At 38.8% G+C, this 18,688-nt stretch overlaps 2 protein-coding genes across 6 annotated transcripts in view; one reads left to right on the top strand and one right to left on the bottom strand.

The window, feature by feature from the left end:
• The window catches only part of PDGFD (platelet derived growth factor D), a 281,305-nt gene that overhangs the window by 123,426 nt on the left and 139,191 nt on the right, over positions 1-18,688 (top strand). The window lies entirely within an intron of this gene.
• On the bottom strand, positions 7,497-9,843 carry DDI1 (DNA damage inducible 1 homolog 1). Its single transcript, XM_005689353.2, has one exon. It carries the CDS (start codon positions 9,614-9,616, stop codon positions 8,198-8,200), a length of 1,419 nt encoding a protein of 472 aa, XP_005689410.2. The 5' UTR covers positions 9,617-9,843; the 3' UTR covers positions 7,497-8,197.

Below are 18,688 nucleotides of genomic sequence, written 5' to 3'. Positions count from 1 at the left end.
GGTTCAACTGATAGCAAAAGTTGTCTTCTCTATATTTCTGATGTTCACTGATGCCATCAACTTCTCTGATTCTGCAAAAGCTACCCTCATTGTAGGTTGTATTGTCCTTTCCGGTGGCGCTTCACCATTTTACTTTTCCTCAAATTATTTGGTGTACCCGCTGTCAGTGGCCAACTTGTTTCTCCTTGGAAGCTCCTCCGACGTCTGCTTCCACGGCAGCATGACAATCTGGCCATCTCCCGCTCCTTCCCAGCCCCTCAACACTGCACAGCTTTCTACTTGAGAATCCTGGGCTCTCCGTCTCGGCCTCAACCAGGTACTCAGCAAAGCTGCTTCTTCTAGGCCTCATCTAGTTTATAAGGACAACTCTTTATCAAAAACCTGCTCATCTTTTACTGTTCCCCAATGTACAGACCTGTTTGACATGCTGTTCATTGTATTTTGACAGTTTAAAGTAAACTTTAAACTGGGTGTCACATGGAGGTGATGTCATTATTTATGTGAGCTTCTTGCTGAAGTTTTTTTTCTGTTCCTTTGTTCAAATATTCCCTTAAAAATTCAAAACCTAGGATTTACTTTGAAACTTAGATTTAATCTATCTCTATCTTCACTCTAAGTGTAAAAACTGGTGTAGTTTATTTTATCAGTGCTTTTTCAGGATACTCTAAGTTCCCAGATAATTTAAATATTTTATCTCATGCCCCCATATTCTGATGTCAGTCTCCACTCATTTTACTTTTTTTAGTTGCATAAATATATACCACTTCCAAGGAATCTTGAAAATTGAAAAAGTTTCATGGACTTCAGTTATATTGTATACTTTCTTGAAAGAAATTATAAGGTTTTCCTCATTAAATTCTTTTAATATTTATTTTAAAAGACTTTCATATACTTTTAAGTGGTTAACATTCCAGTGTAGAAATACTTAATGAATGAGTTTAAATAAAGTTATTTCTCCTATACAAAATAGATTAAGAAATTCTGCTTTCAACATTTGAGCATATAACCTGGAATATTGATCTTTCAGGCCTATTAAAAGTACAGCTTGTTTTGCGGTGCCAACTGCACATTCATGGGCTAGAAATGAAAAATCCACTTCCAACATTTATAGGGTAACCAGCTTTTCTGATTTTCCTGAGATTGAGGGAGTTGCCAGCATGCTGAGCTAGTTTTAAAACGAAGGCAGTCCCAGACAAACGGGTGATCTAGCTACTGCAAGAACTGGTCAAACCACTCTTGTGTGTCATGTGCTCAGTCGAGACTGACTCTGCAACTCCATGGACTGCAGCCCACCTGGCTCCTCTGTCCATGGAATTTTCCAGGCAAGAATATTGGGGTGGGTTCCCATTTTCTATTCCAGGGGATCTTCCCAACTCAGGGATTGAACTCAAGTCTCTTGTGTCTCTGGTATTGGCAGGCAGAATTTTTACCACTGCCCAACCTGGAAAGCCCACCTTACCCGGTTAAGGATTTGTTTCTTGATTCACCTACACTTAAATCTATACACAAAAATATCAGCTATGCAGTTAACCCAAACCTATTTTTTCTAATTTATAGAAAGATAATATAGATATGATTTAGTTTTACTTTACATATTTTAATATAAAAACAGCTAAATAAAAAGTCACACCTCTTTATCAGCTTATTAATAACAATGGAACTTTGTCTCTTTTTTCATTCAAATAATCTGTAATTTATTAAGCAAATACTGTTTGCCTCACCTAAAATACTAAAAACTAAAGATGTAATTATGGACAAGATTATAATCACTCCAGAGAATCCCAGCACTTTAGTAGATTATTGTTAATAATTCGGGGCTCCATTCTAGGTTTTTTAAATGCCCAACCTGAATTTAATTGCCGTCTGGTTTATATCTCGTTGTTAATGAGGTCCCCTGTTCTTTCATGCCCTGGAGTTAGAGTATGTGGCAATGCTCCACCGCGTTAACTCATCTCTGGGTGTTAGTTTCTTCTCCCTGTGTCACGAGTTCTTCATCTGTTGTGCAAGCCCTCAGCCTTTTTGAGAGAAGTGTTTGTTTACAGTGGCCAAACCATGTTCCAAGACTAAGCTCCTAATAGGAAGCCAGGCGGGCTCAGTGCCACTGTGAGTTAAGGCAGAAACAGACCACTCATTTCACCTTCAGCTTCAGCCTGAGAATTGGGCTACCTTTGGTTGTGTTACTAGGGTCAAAGATGGGAGGCGACAGATTTTCCTGTATGTCTGACTGCATCTCAGAGTACCAGGTGAGCATCAGAAGACTCTTCCTGCATCGAGAAAATCCAGTCTCTAAAATGGTGCCTTTCCTAGAGTAGTTGCTCAATAAAACTGTGTCCAATATCTCCTGCCCTGTTATAGTCAGCATCTCAAATGAGAAGCGGTCCATCCCCCTGAACTCACACTCTGTATCTCATGATGCAGCACTAAATTAAATATTTCTGCATTACTTACTTTGTATTTTTTTTTTCCAGTTCCTCTAACAGGACTTTAAAAATAATTTAAAGGCTAAGGCTGTAATTTACATTTCCTTTGTCTCTCTGAATGATAGAGGACAATGGCAAGACTCTTGAAAAACTATATCAGATTTAAGTGAATGCAAAGAATGATACTTTTTGAATGATAAGCCAATCAAATCCCTAAACATGACATGAGTTTGGAAGAGAGAATAAGTGAATTAATGTAATTTTAAATTATTTTTTCTCTTCATCTGAATGGGTCTCTGTAGCAAAGTACCAGTAGAATAAGCTTTTAGAGTGGTGACTGATGTTGTTGAGTAAGAATTTGATGGATTTAAGTGATTATTTTACTTAGAATATGCTTATGCTGGTAATTATCATCTATTTTATTTGGACAGAGCATCAATATATCAACAGTAGGAAAATATACACCGCTCTTGTGTGGAGCAAAACCCATGTTGCCTCCTGTGGACTTTAACATAGGAAGAAATTGCCTTGTGATATTTCTAATGATATTCTTAAAATAAACCTTACTCATTTGAATATATAAAAGCTGGATTCATACAAGTCTTTCTCTAAAGGAGGAGGGGGAGGGATGGGGATGAAGAAGCAGCAGCCACAATCATCAGCATTCAGTGCAGGAATAAGAGGTAAAACCACACCCGGTGTGCCCATCTCGACAGGCTGTAAGTACACAGAGGGCACAGCAGGACCTGGAACCCCATTTTTCTGAAAATAGACCCTAGAAAATCTAAGATTCTAACAGATAGACCTAAATATGCAAACAAGATGGAGCTCAAAAGCAAGTTTGACTCAAGCTCTAATGTGAAAATATTTTCATTTTTAGATAACCTGCCAATGATAGATGAAGAATTCTGGAAATGTAACCAATCCTTAATCTCAGCCCAGTCCCCACCTACTTTATGAAAGAATACTTAAACCAAGAAAGAATTGTTTAAAAGCAGCCCAGATTTCTGTGTGTTTTCCCCTTCATCCTCCTTTATTTCTCTTTACCTTTGTTCCTCTTCTTTGGTTTTCTAGGCTCTTGTTTATCTCAAAGAATCACTATAAATGTTAGCATTGATTAATATCTTCATCAGCAGTTTTCTGGTGTGAATCCCAGATGGCTTTCTCATCCTTTACTCAAGTGTTTCTTTATGGAATGTTGGATGTCAGCAAATGACCTCTGAAAGAAGTGCAATGTTCTCTTTAAAAAGGCAACATTTAACACCCGCAGTTAAGATGAAGTCATACATGCAGATATTCATTTGCCTTTCTCTCTTGGGGGAGTGGACTTTCTTCCAGAAGCAAGAGAAATTTTATGACTTGATACTTTAAGAGAGAAGTTAGAATTGTGTCAATATATACACTCTACTAATATCAAATATTGTCAGTCTTCCAGTTTAACTGCAGCAGAATACATTGCTGTAATTTCAAATGCATGCTTATTAACAAGAGGGATTTTCTTTTAGGTAAGATGAGTGTTTGGGCATTGAGAAAGCAAGAGCTTGATGGAATTTTAAAATGGCTTGTTATTTTAAAGGCATTACGTCTGATTCATCATGTGGTCTAGTTTATCATGATTTCTAATGGGAAGAAAGAAAATGAAGAACTGTTCATCATTTTTTGGGTAGCAAAGTCCCAAGACTAAATATTTATAAGTTGTATATTATAGCAATCTGAACTTTGGGAGGGAAGTTATATTTGTGTTTTCCAGCATCAGTTTTGGCCATTTAGACATTAAAAGTACATTTCACTGGCTTGCTTAGTTATATTAAAAATAACTCCCCAATTAAAATGTATTCCTTCATTGACACCAAAATAGTACTGATTACATGCCTACCTTTTTTGTTCTTAGTGGATTACAAGATTGTCTCTCCTACTCATACCAAGTTGTAATCACCTTGAAGTCTGAAACTACCTATTCATTTTCACGCTTATAAAAGCCTAGCGCAGGGCTTATTTCATGCATATTCAGTAAATATTGCTGAGTGTATTCTGATTACTACTACTGTGTTGCCATTTTTACTTGTAGTGTTTTGGTGGTCTTTATAAAATGAAACTTTTAACAGTTTGCACCAGTATCTAGAATTAAAATGGATCATGTGAACAAGATCACATTTTAGAAAGAACATGACATTTGAAATTAGACTTGAATCAGGCAGTCTAGGAGGTGAGTGTGTTTCAAATTGCAGATCAGGATACCTTGGGTATAGTTAGTGGGACATGTCCAAAATGTTTTTAAAGGAGGTGGGAGGGGGGTTCATGTTTGGGAACGCATGTAAGAAAAAAAAAAAATAAATAAATAAATAAACATAAAATAAACGTAAAAAAAAAAATAAAAAAAAAATAAATAAATTAAAAAAAAAAAGAAATTGACTATGGAAAGACTAAACATTTCATACTACTTTGAGTCTCTTTGTTTCACAGATGTGTGTGTGCTTTTGCATGTGTGTATATGTGTGTGTGTAATATGAAACAGGATCACAATTTAAAATGTAGATTGCTGCCAAAAAAACTTTAAAAAAGGTAAGCTTTAGGTATTTGAATATTTCACAATAATTCTGAGCCTTTAATTTCTTATCTGTAAAATACAGTGAATGATAACCCTTTGGAAGGTCAGTTCTAGGGGCTAAGAATACGAGTATATGTATAGTACCATACGTAGCTCCTGATTTGCATAGGAGACATGCAAAACGTGTTGCTCTTTACTAAAACTAGTCCATTTAAAATTTAACTGACTGGGATTTATTCCCATGTACACAGGATTGAGTCAGGATTTTAAATCCATAAAACTAATTTTCAAAATACTTTCTGATTTAAAAGATAATGATCTTAAAAAATGTACCAGCAAGGACATTGCTTAATTAATTAACTCTTTATTGATTTTTCCTTGAGATAATTTATTTTCAGTTCAATGAAAGTATTTTTAATTTACCAGTCCACCTAGTCAAGTAATATTTTTAAAAGCTGGAATATGTCCAAAGGAATGCAACAGAAATTTTTAAGTGGTTCCAAACTTATCCAGTGAGGAACAGTGAAGGAATCTGGTGAAAGCCTATAAAAGAGACTATTTCAGATGACATTTATTTCCATATTAAAAAGGTTGTCTCATGCCAGAGAAATGTGTTCTTGACAAAGGGAAGAATGAAGACCAACTTATTGGAAGTTATGGATTAATAGAGTTTAATTCAAACCAAAACTCTAAACAAAAAACAAAGACTTGAGTCTGGTTCTAAAAAAACATCATAGTTACATTAGAAGTGACCTTGCTCTGAGAAAGGCAAGTGTGTGTGATGGGATTTGATATCATGCAAAGTGTCTTTTTAATTTAAATACTTGGTGATTTTTGATTGACTTTCATGGGTTAGATATCCTGATACACAGTATACTCAACCTTGGTCACCTCCATGTGACATGTGCAAATGAGATATGTTTTTCGTATAAATGGATCTGAAAGCTGAGTCTTGAAGAAAATACTGAGGAGTTTGCAAATTTTTATCCATGAAGGAATCCAAGCATTTATCAGGTCAGTTCCCATGTTTCTTTGGCACTTAACTGCTGATCTCTGGCTGTACTCTGAATTTTTTCCTTTACTTTGTCACCTACTTTTGTCTTTAGTACTTAATTAGAAAGAAAAGTAGAAAAGAAGTCTACTCCTTGGTCATTTTTAGTAACTCTAGTGGATATAAAGTGAAAGTGAAAATTAGTCAGATAGCCGTGTCCAACTCATGCAATCTCATTAACTGCCCAGCTCTGTCCCTGGAATTCTCCAGGCAAGAATACTGCAGTGGGTTGCCATTTCCTTTTCTAGGGGATCTTACCAACCCAGGGATCAAACCTGGGTCTCCTGCATTGCAAGGAGATTCTTTACCAACTGAGACACTAGGGAAGCCCAGATGTAAATCCTTGGTGCAAATGTAGACAAGGTTGGGAAAATGATACAAGCATAGGAATTCTATAAGGAAGAATGAAAAGTGAAAGTGAGGTCACTCAGTTGCATCTGACTCTTTGTGACCCCATGGACTGTAGTCTACCAGGATCCTCCATCTGTGGGATTTTCCAGGCAAAAGTGCTGGAGTAGGGTGCCGTTGCCTTCTCCAGGGGATAAGGAAGAATACTGGGAGGCAAATTGATGATAGCTGGAAGGAAAGAGGAGACTCTATAAAAATATAATGAAGAAACCAATCAAGAAAGGGAGAATTCCAGGGTAGGAATTTTTTCCATAGCCTTTGGAAGGGCTTTGGGTGGCTTTAGATCTTGTTGGGAAAACAAATAAAGGATATCCTAGTTCATAATGTAGTCTTAGTAGTTGAAAATGACTCTTCCATCTGAAAGAGCTTATAGATGAGAAATCTGAGGTATATTATATGTGAACTGATTTGCCTAATATAGAGCTAAGATCAGAGTATATTTTTTACTTTGAACCCTGTGTTCTGTTAATAATACTAGTCTTAATGAATTGTTCTTGTTCAGTTGTTAAGTCATGTCTGTGTTGACCCAATGGACTGTAGTATGCCAGGCTTCCCTGTCCTACACTATCTCCTGAAGATTACTCAGATTCATGTCCATTGAGTCAGGGATGCCATCCAACGATCTTATCCTCTGTCATTCCCTTCTTCCCCTTGGCCTCAATCTTTCCATAATGGATTACTGCCCTCATACATTTTCTGTGAGTCTGATGGCCTCAGGCAGCTGAAGCTTTTCTCTGAGGTGTTATAGCCATGGATTTTAATTTAGTCTGGAATATTCCATTTCCCACTATCACCCATAATGGAGAGTAGCTTTGTCAGAATGGACCATATTGCTTAATGCGGACTTAGAGATCTCATTCAGAAATTTTCAGATGTTATTTTAAAAGTGAAGCCCTTTGTTCGAACCATACTTATGTTGTAACAGCTTAATATATAAAGCCAGAAAGATAATCCAGGGACCTAGACACTGCCTGCCCTTGACTCTCATTCCCACCACAATTTAACCACTAGGTTCTCAAGAAGCATAATTTAAAAAAAAAAAAAAAAAAAAAACTACTTGATTGTCTTCCTTTTATGACCAGAATTTCTTGGAATGTAGAGGAGAGAGGAAATTATTTTAGGACATCCTGGGAGAAAAATTCACGCTCTCAAGTATGGCAGAAATAGCCTTTTAGAATGAATTGCAGTGAGCATTCCTCCACATGTGAGAATGTGGAGAAATGAGAAGTGAGAAATACCCCAAACAGACATTTCTATGTATTAATCAACTTGAGTACAACTGACCAACCATATCTAGTACCTTTCCTAAAAAAAAAGAGGGGGGGGAGGTCTATGAAAATCAATGTATTCCCCTAAATATACAATTGTTACTGCTGATTTAAAATAATTTTGCATAGGTGCATTGTAGCATCTGCAGCAATGGCTTTTTCCAGGGAATTATTCAAAAGAGTAACAGTTTTGGACAAGCCATCCTATAATATCCTTGGACAGCGTCTCCGAAGAGGATGGTTTTCCTTTCATAGATTATCTGATAATCATTCTGAGCCTCCAGAGGCTTCTCAGGATAAGGGTCAGTGATTTTTTGGATAAGGGAAATGGATGGACCAAGATCAATCACAGTTTACATAGTGATGGTTCTGAGAACTTAGTCCCAAGGCCAGGTTTAGTGGTTACTGATGTTTTTAATGATTGCATTGCCAGTGAGCTGATGTCTTATAATTTCCGGAGACCTGAGACTCCCTCACGGTGATAGCATATATAGAGCCTGTTTCAGTGCTTTCTCCGCCCCGAATCCATGACTGAATGTTTAATAGCATTTGCTATTTCCTTATCTGAAGACTCCTCTGGTCCCATCCCACTTACCAACTTAGCACATGGAGGTAACTCTCCCTCAGGAAGGAAGGAAGTCTGTGTGCCAGTTGTGCCGATCACCAGCACGTTTCTCTTAAGGTCAATGGAACACTGATGTCTCCTGAGCATATCCAGCCCAAGAAGCATGTCCATGGGCTGCTCCTCCAGTATAGAGAAAGAGCACTGTAGGAAGTCGCCTTCGATCTGAATCTGCGCTAGGTGGACTCGGCCGAGAATTCGCTGCGTGCCCACGCCTTTAGCGACCCCAGCCCACCGCCGATCCACCAGCCGTATGATGTTGCATCTCTCGGCACAGACTTGGTTCATGATGGTCATCTGGGCCCCCGAGTCGACAAAGGCCTTCAGAGGATGCCCGTTGACTCTGCAGTTGATGTAGAGCATGGCCACCTGGCCAAAGCTCTCCGGCGCCTCTTCCATGGCTATGGTCATGTTCTCCTCGATGTTCTGCTGCCGGATCTCCTCCTCGATCTTGGCCTGGGCCTCCAGATCGAACGGGTCAGCCGAGAAGAGGCGCAGTCGCTCTTGCTCTCTCAGCGCCCTCTCCCTTCGCTGCTCCATCAGGACCTGGGAGAAACTCTCCAGGTTTCCACTGAGCAGCGCTTCGGCCAGGGCAGGGTTGCGCTCCTTCAGCAGGGACAGGTCATGCGGGCTGGACAGCAGCATGCTCCGGACCAGGGCCGGGCTGTCCAGCCCTTGACCCGGGCCTGCCTTCTCCCCAGAGCCGTGGCGCCTGGAGTGCTGGGCCGACTGGGCACGCTGATGCGGCCGGGAGCTGGACGTCCCAGGCAGGGCAGGCCCCGCTGGCTCCATGCGGCAGAGGCCAGCCGCCCGCTCGGGGGAGCACGGCCGTACGGCCTCCTTCTGCAGTAAAATGACCATGTCGCCGTCCTTGAGGCCGAAGGAGCCCAGGGAGCAGTGGTCTTCGACGAGGAGCCGCTCCATGTAGACGATTTGGGTCTCCTCGGCGGGGATGCCGGACTCCAGCTCACAGAGCACACGGAAGTTGTGAAGCTCAAAGTCGGGCCTGACCTGCAGGGAGAAGGTGGCCTCGGAGAGGTCCCTCCGCACGCAATAGACTGTGAGCAGCATGGCCTGGGCCCGGGAGGGCCGAATGGACAGAGGGCATCGGGCAGCTCGCTGGCTTGACTGGAGCTGGTCTCCGTGGATGGCTGGGCTGCTTCTGGTGACGTAGTGTCTTGCGCATTCACCTCCCCGGGAGATGCAGCCACTCACCGGTCTGGGGGCCGTCTGCCAGGCTCGGTGCCTGCTGCCTGGCTTCATGGAACCCTGCAGGGGCATTTGTGTTCCAAAGTCCATTCATATGTGTGCTGCTTGGAACCTAAACCTATTGTTCCCATAGAAACAATCACTCCAGCCCATTTAGTTCTAAGACTAGTCCTTCAAAGGCTATTTGACCCACAGTCTGAAAAAGATTGTTTCAGCTTTCCCTAAACAACATATTAGCAATCTGTTCATTTAAGAATTGTATTCTGTACTTTTACTTAACCCCCAAACAATGAGTACTTGTTTCCTACACGGCAAGTATCAGGCTAAGTGGTTGGTATAAAAAATGATGGATGGGACATGGTGCCTTTCCTTGAGGATCTCATATTCTAGGGGTAGACTGATGGGAAATGACTAAATCACAATTCTGGAGGTCAGTACTTTCAGACGTGTTCAGCATACTGAGGGATTCAGTGGAACAGAGGATGTCTCTCTAAAGAGGAGACAGGTGGATGTTGAAGGATGAGTATTTCCCACGTGAAAAGTGGGGAGAGTCGCTCTAGACAAAAAGAACTGTATGCATAAGAGCAACAATTCATAACAAGGTCTGTCCTTTCCAGAGAAATGTGATACATCAAATGTAATAGGAGAAAAGTGTCCGTGAATTTGAATGGCAGGCTGTGAAGCTGGAAAAAATTCATTGTAGCCAACTTATAAAGAGCCATATATGAACGCAAGGAATTTAAGCATTATCAATAAACAAGAATCCTCCCCTCCCCAACCCCACTCCAAAAAAAGATGGGGAAAAAAGAGAAAAGAAAGGAAATGGAAAGGATTTGAAGCAGGTCTTTGTGATGTTTATTTGTTTTATTAATTGATTTAAGCAAGAGTTTTCTCACAACAAATCAAAGCTAGAGGTTTTCTCAATGGCTCAAAGAGGGAGCTGTTGCTGAAATATGAAAATGTAGGAGACAGTGCATAATTATAGTGTTTCCTGAGTAGAATGTGTTTACCTGTTGGATGTGCGAGCAGAATTGTGTGGAAAATACAGAAGTTCTCTAAAACGAGAGACTGGTTAGAAACGTCATTGCTGTGAACAGATCAAAGGTGAACCTAGAGGAGACCAATTTGACATCAGTTCTATAGGAAAGAACTTCTCTGGTGGCTCAGACGGTAAAGTACCTGCCTATAATGCGGGACACCTGGGTTCAATCCCTGGGTTGGGAAGATCCCCTGCAGAAGGAAATGGCAACCCACTCCAGTATTCTTGCCTGGAGAATCCCATAGATGGAGGAGCCTGGTGGGCTACAGCCCATGGGGTTGCAAAGAGTCAGACACAACTGAGCCACTTCTCTTTCTTTCTTTCTTTCTTTCTTTCTTTCTTTCTTTTCTTTCTTTCTTCTTTCTATAGGAAAAGGCAGGATAAATGCCATACTGCTTCACACTCTGACCTGAGGGCACAGCCTCACTCCATGCCGGGCTCCAGACCCAAAGGCAGGGGTAACATGGTCCTTCAAGGCAATGGAGATCAGGTGGAAAGCCTAGAGTGCCAGTTGTTTTTCTTCGTGTTTCACTGTGTGTTTCCACTGTAGAGAGGTCATGTCTTCCTAGCTTGGTCTTCCCAAGTGTACTTTTTTATGAGCCAAAAGATAGTTGACATCGTCTGCCTCATCCCCTCTCCTTATTTCAAGTCTTGTCAGAAGACCTGCTCTGTTACTTAGAGAAAGGCATTATATCAGTCTGAAGAATTTGGAGAGGGGTTCTGTTTTCATGTGTCTGTCTCAGATGGAAGACTATATCGGCACTCATTGCTCTAATCATCCTAAGGTCTCATGCTCATATTCATTTACATTTAGAATGTTGGCCGAATGCCTACTGTGTGTGGAAAACGTGCAAAGTTTTGGGGGTGCACATAAATAATGTTAAATACAAGCTGTGTTCTTAAAGGACATACACACATATACCTACACATTGGGAGTTAAAAATACCACAGAATCTGGCAGAATGTGGGAGATATTAGTAGTATCTGTAGAACAGATGCAGAATATGGATAGGACTATGGGGCATGGAAGGCTTCCTGAAAGAGCTGAGTTCACGACAATGACAGGTTGGTCATGTGGGAGTAGGCTAGCAGGGAGAACAAGGCCAAGAAGCCTGCCTGACTTAAGAGCCTTTAGCTGGAAAGGCAGCACCTCAAGACAAGGAGGACTTTACCGAATTTTAGGGGGAAAAACCTAGTGTCATAATGTTCTTGTAGAAACTCATGAATTATTTAGAATTATCTTTCACTCTTTATGGAGATGGATGGCCCTTTGGCCAAATAACAATAAGTTAATAAATGTTTTCTGTGGTGCTTAGTGTCCAGATAAGCCCATCAGAGATCAGTAATGATTTCTCATAAGTTTGGGAACAACTGTAATGAAGATCCCCTAGAGAAGGGATAGGCTACCCACTCCAGCATTCATGGTTTTCCCTGGTGGCTCAGAAGGCAAAGAATCTGCCTACAAAGTGGGAGACCTGGTTTCAGTCCCTAGGTTGGGAAGATCTCCTAGAGGAGGGCATGGCAACCCACTCTAGTATTCTTGCCTGGAGAATCCCCATGGACGGAGGAGCCTGGTGGGCTACAGTCCATGGTGTTACAGAGTCAGACACGACGGAGCTACTAAGTACACACACACACATAATGTGAGACATGTTCATATGCAAATTACTCTGCTAAGGAGCAAGATGAAAAGTTAGTAGGGCTCACATTCCATATTCCTTTCCCCCTACCCAACCAGCTTTGAACCGTGGTTCTTAAAATATTGATAAGTCACGAAGGTAATACTAGGACTTTTTTTTTAAGTAGTGAATAAAATTATTTTCACAGAAGAAGTCTTTGTTTTTTTTAAGCAAAACAAGTATTCAGAATTCATGTCAAAATCAGCCAGTATCTTTTTTCATGTTACCCTGCCTTGATACTGAATGCCATTAAATTTTATGTAGTATCTTTTATTATCTTGTAATTCTTTACCTTTGGTGGCATTTTGAATTTATGTGCTTTTTTACCTTTTAGTGAGAACACGCAGTGGAAAACAAAGAGACTCAAAGTCTGGCCAATTAACTGTCATCATTCTATAGATCACAGGATGTCAGGATTGGCAGGAAGCCTTCAGATTCTGTGGTCCAGTCACTCATTCAGATCTTAAACCTCAGTTGCCAAATAGTCTGGAATCTGAAAAGATAAATGCAACCTCCTGTTTAGTACTTCAGTTTGTATATTCTTTGATTTTTTTTTTCATTTTACTCAGTATTACTGGTGATTCAAATATTATATGTATAATTTTCTTGCCTCAAAATTTTAATTAAAAACCTCTTCTAATTATGTAATAAACTGGGGAATAATCTGGAATATATAAAAATACTCATAAATGTAAAATATTTTAAAATCTATAATCCTTATTGCACAGATCACTTGGAAATGGGAGTTCTGAATTATCTAGGTGTGCTTATCTTGGTAACTGAAGGTTATTGCAACTTTTCTTTAGGAAATTTTGTGAAGTATAGTCCCTTACTTTTCTTCCCTGGTAAGTACAATGTAGGAACATAATTGAATCTTTCTTTGATAAGTGAGACTCCTGCAAGGTCTTAGGGCTATCACTCAGAAAATCAATTCTCATTGTATAGCCTAAATACCCATAAAATAGAAAAGATGACACTCATTTCATACTGGCCAGTAAATAACCCCAAAATTATTTTTTGAAGTAAATCCATAATAGTACATTTTGTAATTTGCTTCTTTTAAAAAACATAATGTGGCAAAAATCCAGATGATTAATGGTTCCACTTAGTATAGTGAGTTGATGTTTAAAGTACCATCTCTTGCTTTACAGAGCAAAATAAATGTTTTCTGTCTGAAACAATAACAGAGCAACATGAGTGTTATTATGTAGTATATGTAATAATTAAGCTGCATTAAGCAAATATATTAGCTTGTTATATTTTGTTTCCTTTAAATATATGCCTGGTGTTACTTTTAAAATACAGTATAACTGAGACTTATTAAAACAATTATATCATCACTTGAGATTTTCAATGCCATTTGAGGGAAGATACAGAATTTTTAAAGCTGTATTCATAGGCTGAGCAACTGAGTTTCCCACTGTTTTCATAGGTTAAACAACTAATTTTCCCATTTTCCTGTTTGCAATACAATATTGTGCCCGAACTGCCAGTAATGAATATCATTGATTTCTTCAGGAAGCAAATCATTTAATAGGTACATTAAAATGCTGCTCTGATGGAAGTTCAAGCTTTTATTAGTTTGTTTGGAGGTTTTCCCTAATAAAAAGGCTTACATTACCCATTTTTGAAACCTAAAGACCACAAGACCTCTTAAATATATAAACAGATATATAACTGAAGAAACTCTGAGAAATTAGTATGTGTCAACCTGCTGGGAACACAGCTAGTGGTTTTTCTTCATTGTAAGAAAAATCAAGAGTGTGAACAGAAGACCTACACATGCATTTGCACACGTAGTACACGCACATGTACATGCTTGGAGAGAGAGCAAATGCACACTCAGTGAGACCACGTTTTCAATTATTTTGAGAGTGTAGTAAAGATGATGTCACTTTCCAACAGGGAATACTTTATCATGCCTTTATCTATTACTTTATTTTATAGCATAACATTTTAACATTTTATCATACAAAGAGATGCATTTTAAGGTATATACTATGTATGGAAGGTAATACAATCTCTTGTTAACTTTTAGTGTTTCCAATACATATACTTTCCAAGTCTATATATACATGCGTATATTTTCATTTTGAAGAAAATTTGCTGCTACGATTTTGTACTTTATGGTCCCTTTCAAAGTGTTAAGAATATGAAAAAATATTCTGATCTATGGGATGCCCACCTTGTTTATTGAAGGTTTGAAGATTACTTATATTTTGTGATTGTTTGTAGATTAAATAAAGTTAGTATAATAAGTTAAAAACAGGATAAAAACAATTTATAAATGTAACTTTGTAGGTTGATAGTTACTTGTCTTGGGACTTCCCAGGTGGCCCAGAGGTAAAGAATCTGTCTGCCAATGCAGGAGATGTGGGTTCCATCCCTGGGTTGAGAATATCCCCTAGAGAAGAACATGGCAACCCACTTCAATATTCTTGCCTGGAAAATTCCATGGACAGGGGAGCCTGGTGGGCTACAATTCATGGTGCTGCGAAGAGTCAGATACAACTGAGCACACACACTTACTTTTCTTAAATTTCAGTGTACCTTAGACAAGGAATGTTTCATTTTCCTGTTTCTGCTGTGAGAATAATCATGTAAAACAAACTGTAACAGTAATGACAATAGGGTCTTATGTTTTGATTTCAGCTGTGATTGTGGAAAATTATTCAAACTGTTGTTATTGTTTATTCTTTTACAGTAACTTGTAATCAACTTATCTCAAAAGTAATGTCACTGTAGTTTAGAAATACCATTGGGATCTATTTACAAGTTCAAATACACTTTAATAGTTGTAATTTCTATACTTTTCTATTTTGTCCTTCCTCTGCAGTTAGTCCTGATTGGAAACCATGGAAGTGTCTTGACTCAGTCCAATTAGTTACAAAAAATACGTGTTTAGAAAGTTATAGATTTGTTTAGTTTTCTACCATTTGAAGATGAGCTCAGAAACATGTTAATAATTTCTCATAGTAAATATTTAATGACTACATTCTATGAGCATGTCAGTGGACTTGGGGCTTTGAGGACAAAAATGAATAGGACTCACTTTTCTCCAAAGAACAAGGTAGCTAGTAGGCCAGATAAGACTCATGCACTTTGGATCATTTTATATAACAGAATGTATTAGAAGTTGTAATAGCTGTATGAATAAAATGCTGTGTTTGCCCAGAGAAGACAAAGGTTACTTGTTTGGGTGAGGGGTACAAGGGGTGAGTAGGAATATGTAGAAAGCTCACTGGTGAAATTGCTCCTGAATTCACCTTGAAACATGACTTGGTCACAGCCATAGTTAAATTTTATCCAGCTGACTTTGGAGGAATAATGGTTTGCTCAATGTGTCATAGCATGAAAGTGAAAAGAAAGTGAAGTCACTCAGTCATGTCTGACTCTTTGAGACACCATGGAGTGTAGCCTGTGAGGCTCCTCCATCCATGAAATTTTCCAGGCAAGAATACTGAAGTGAGTTTCCCTTTCCTTCTCCAGGAGTGTCATAGCATACACTTGACTTTTTTCTCCTCTAACACACATGCATTTTGCTGTCCATTGTTTCCCCTTGTAGATGGTATTAATGGAAGGATACAGTAGGATGTTAGGACTGGTGCAGGGAAGGAATAATAGTCTAGCTTTCTCCCCAGCCCTATCATTCACAAAGGCATCTGCACAAACATAATGAATGTCCATGTTTGTTTCTGTACAGAGCCTGACTGGTTGAGCTAACAGTCAATCTTTATCATGAGGAAAAGCCAATTCAGTTCCTGGGTTGACATCTGCATAGATCCTTTTCTTCCTCTGCTTTAGAGTTAGTGAAGATTCTTTCAATATTTTGACGTGTATTGCCTCTCAGTCTTAGTTTATGTTACTCTCTAGCCTGTAGAGATATTTCATTAGGAAATGTGTAGTGGCTGCATTAGGAATTTCCAAATGTCCTTGTAAGTGCTTTTAATGTGGATGCATATAATTAGTTAATATTATAGTTTAATTTTTTAAATGTCTTGATACTATACACATACGTGGATAATATAGTGCAAATTGTTCTGAAAGTAGCCAGTTTCTTCATTGTCCACAAATATTCACTCTGACACATGAAACATCTAACTCCCCAGTACATGCATGCAGTCCCAGTAGGAGAGATCTGAAGATGCCTCCAGTCAACAGCCATGCCACCCCCAAAGCTAGCTGTGTAGCAGGTCACTTCATTTATCATGATCTTTTGGGCCAGATTGACTGGATGCATGCTTCCTGCTAGGACAGAGGTATATGGTAAAGATCTCAAATAAATAAAGAAGCCCATTGTACCACAACAACATGGCCATTTGGATATTTTATGAGTTATATGCTTGATAGCTTTCTACAACTGTCTTAGAGAAAATTTCTAGGTTGTTGTTTATGTAGCTTTCTGTTCTAAACAGCTACTGAGTTAATTGATCACCATGGTAATTAGCACAGCTGAAGCCCATCTGTCTATAGAATTTAATTGTATTCCAACCATGAAAATGAGAAAGTCTGACAAACAAAAGCTTCAATTAAAAAAAAAAAAGGCAAATAAAAGAGAAATCAGCTCACCTATTTTTCCCAGATAAATTAAATTTAGCAGTTTAGCTACAAGAAGACTTCTTTCTTAGGCCATCTAAATGATGTCAGGCTCAGAGAATCTCCCTCCTTATTATCAGAATGGTTTGGAGGTGTTACTGTCCCCCTGGGCTCTTTCTCTGTTTTGAGAGACATGAAGCTCCCAGCCCTATCCTCTATTCCGTTGTCATTTCCATTCCACTTAAGAATATTCTGTTTTGCTCAGCTCATAAAATGCATTTACCTGCTGATATGCTTTTGTTTACTCGTATGTTGGTAAAGTATGTCAGTGCTGCTTATTCACAGAGCATGAACAGTCTCTCTCTGGAACCCTCCAAAGGACGTGAACCGATCAGAGAAACCACATACCCTGGCGTTGCAAATAAGAGACCCAAATTCAGATGCTGAAGGGAAAAAAGATCAGCTCACCGATTTTTCTTTTTCTTTACAAACTGTACATGAAGTGAAACAGAAAGATCTATGGCAACCCTAACTAAATTGTTTTTCAGGCTCATTTTTCTGTATTTCCTTATTTTTCTTCAAAATAACTTAAATTACTATTAATCTTGAACAAAGACATGGTTTGATTTCATGTTCTTGCTGTAGTATGTTTCATCTGGAATGTAGAATTGTGGTGGGCCCTTCATGCCTGTGGCTAAGAGACACTAGACCAAATATTCCAAGGATAACTCATAAATTACTGCTTACACAACATGAAATATACTGACATTAGATTGACATCAAAGAGTGGATCCCCACTGAAATCATGGTTGCTGATATTAAAGTTGAACTCTCAGATTATGTCTTTGTAGAAAAATTTAAATCAAGGAGGATCATAAAATCCTGAATTTGCAGTAAACCAGCCTGAATAAACAAGCAATGACAATTTCAGGTAAGAGGTACACTTTGTGTTTATTGGGATGGATATGTAGCCAATTTATCTAGGAGTTAGCATCAGGTCCCTATGTTCTTTTTTATAGTCTTAAGTAGATCATTTCTTTATGATATTGAATTCTTCATCTAAAATATCTGAGATCATCCTAGATATGATACCTCAGTAAAAGAAAAAGAATTTATCTTATAATAAAATAGGCTCTCAGTGAATCACTTCTTACAAACAAGGCTGCAAGCTCTTTTCTTTGAAAGTATCAACTCATTCTTCCTCTGCGACCAAAAAACATCAAAACACAAGCATTTAAAAAAAAGTATCAAAAATTTAATCAAGTCATGTTAGTCTATCCTTTTATAAAGCAACAGTATTCTATGTCTCTGGTAGTAGACAGTCACACACACACACTCACAAACTGGGTTGGATACACAGTAAGATAGAAAGCCTTTACTTTCTTTGAAGTAAAGAAAGCAGGGCTTATGCTCATTGGGTTTGTCACATTCTCTGAATGTCCTTGGACAAAGCATCTCTTTCTCTGAGCCTCATTATCCTCTTATATAAAATGGGGATGATGGCAATGATCTCTTTTCCATAGGATTTTGGTGTGGGCTTAATGGATAACTTGAATTTGTCCTATAAATAGAAAAACACTCTACCAAAGTTATCTTTCCCTCAATGAGTAGAAGCAATACTTAACAACCCAGAAAAGTCAAGGAGAATGGGATGTATATACCCTGAAGATGATACGCAGATTAATTTTAACTGCTAATTGACTCAAACTGGGTGCTGTTGTGCTTTTAGAACCATCCCTACTCTCTTCATTCTGCACTTTAGGCTTCCCACGGTAGTAGCAAGAGTCTGTCACTAGCCTGTTTAAAAATCCCAAGAAGTAACCTTTAAGAGTTGAAAATAAATCCATTCATAGTTCTTTATTTCAACAACTTATTCACTGTCGTTTTGAACCAAAGCAGTCTGTGAGC

This window comes from Capra hircus, chromosome 15 (assembly GCF_001704415.2).
Source record: "Capra hircus breed San Clemente chromosome 15, ASM170441v1, whole genome shotgun sequence".
Classification (NCBI taxonomy): Eukaryota; Metazoa; Chordata; class Mammalia; order Artiodactyla; family Bovidae; genus Capra; species Capra hircus.
Note: the sequence above shows the minus strand (reverse complement) of the source record. Positions and strands in the feature narration are given on the sequence as shown.

Bases quoted from the DNA above. Each gene is read 5' to 3' on its own strand.
- DDI1 (XM_005689353.2), bottom strand. From the start codon at position 9,616: ATGGACTTTGGAACACAAATGCCCCTGCAGGGTTCCATGAAGCCAGGC.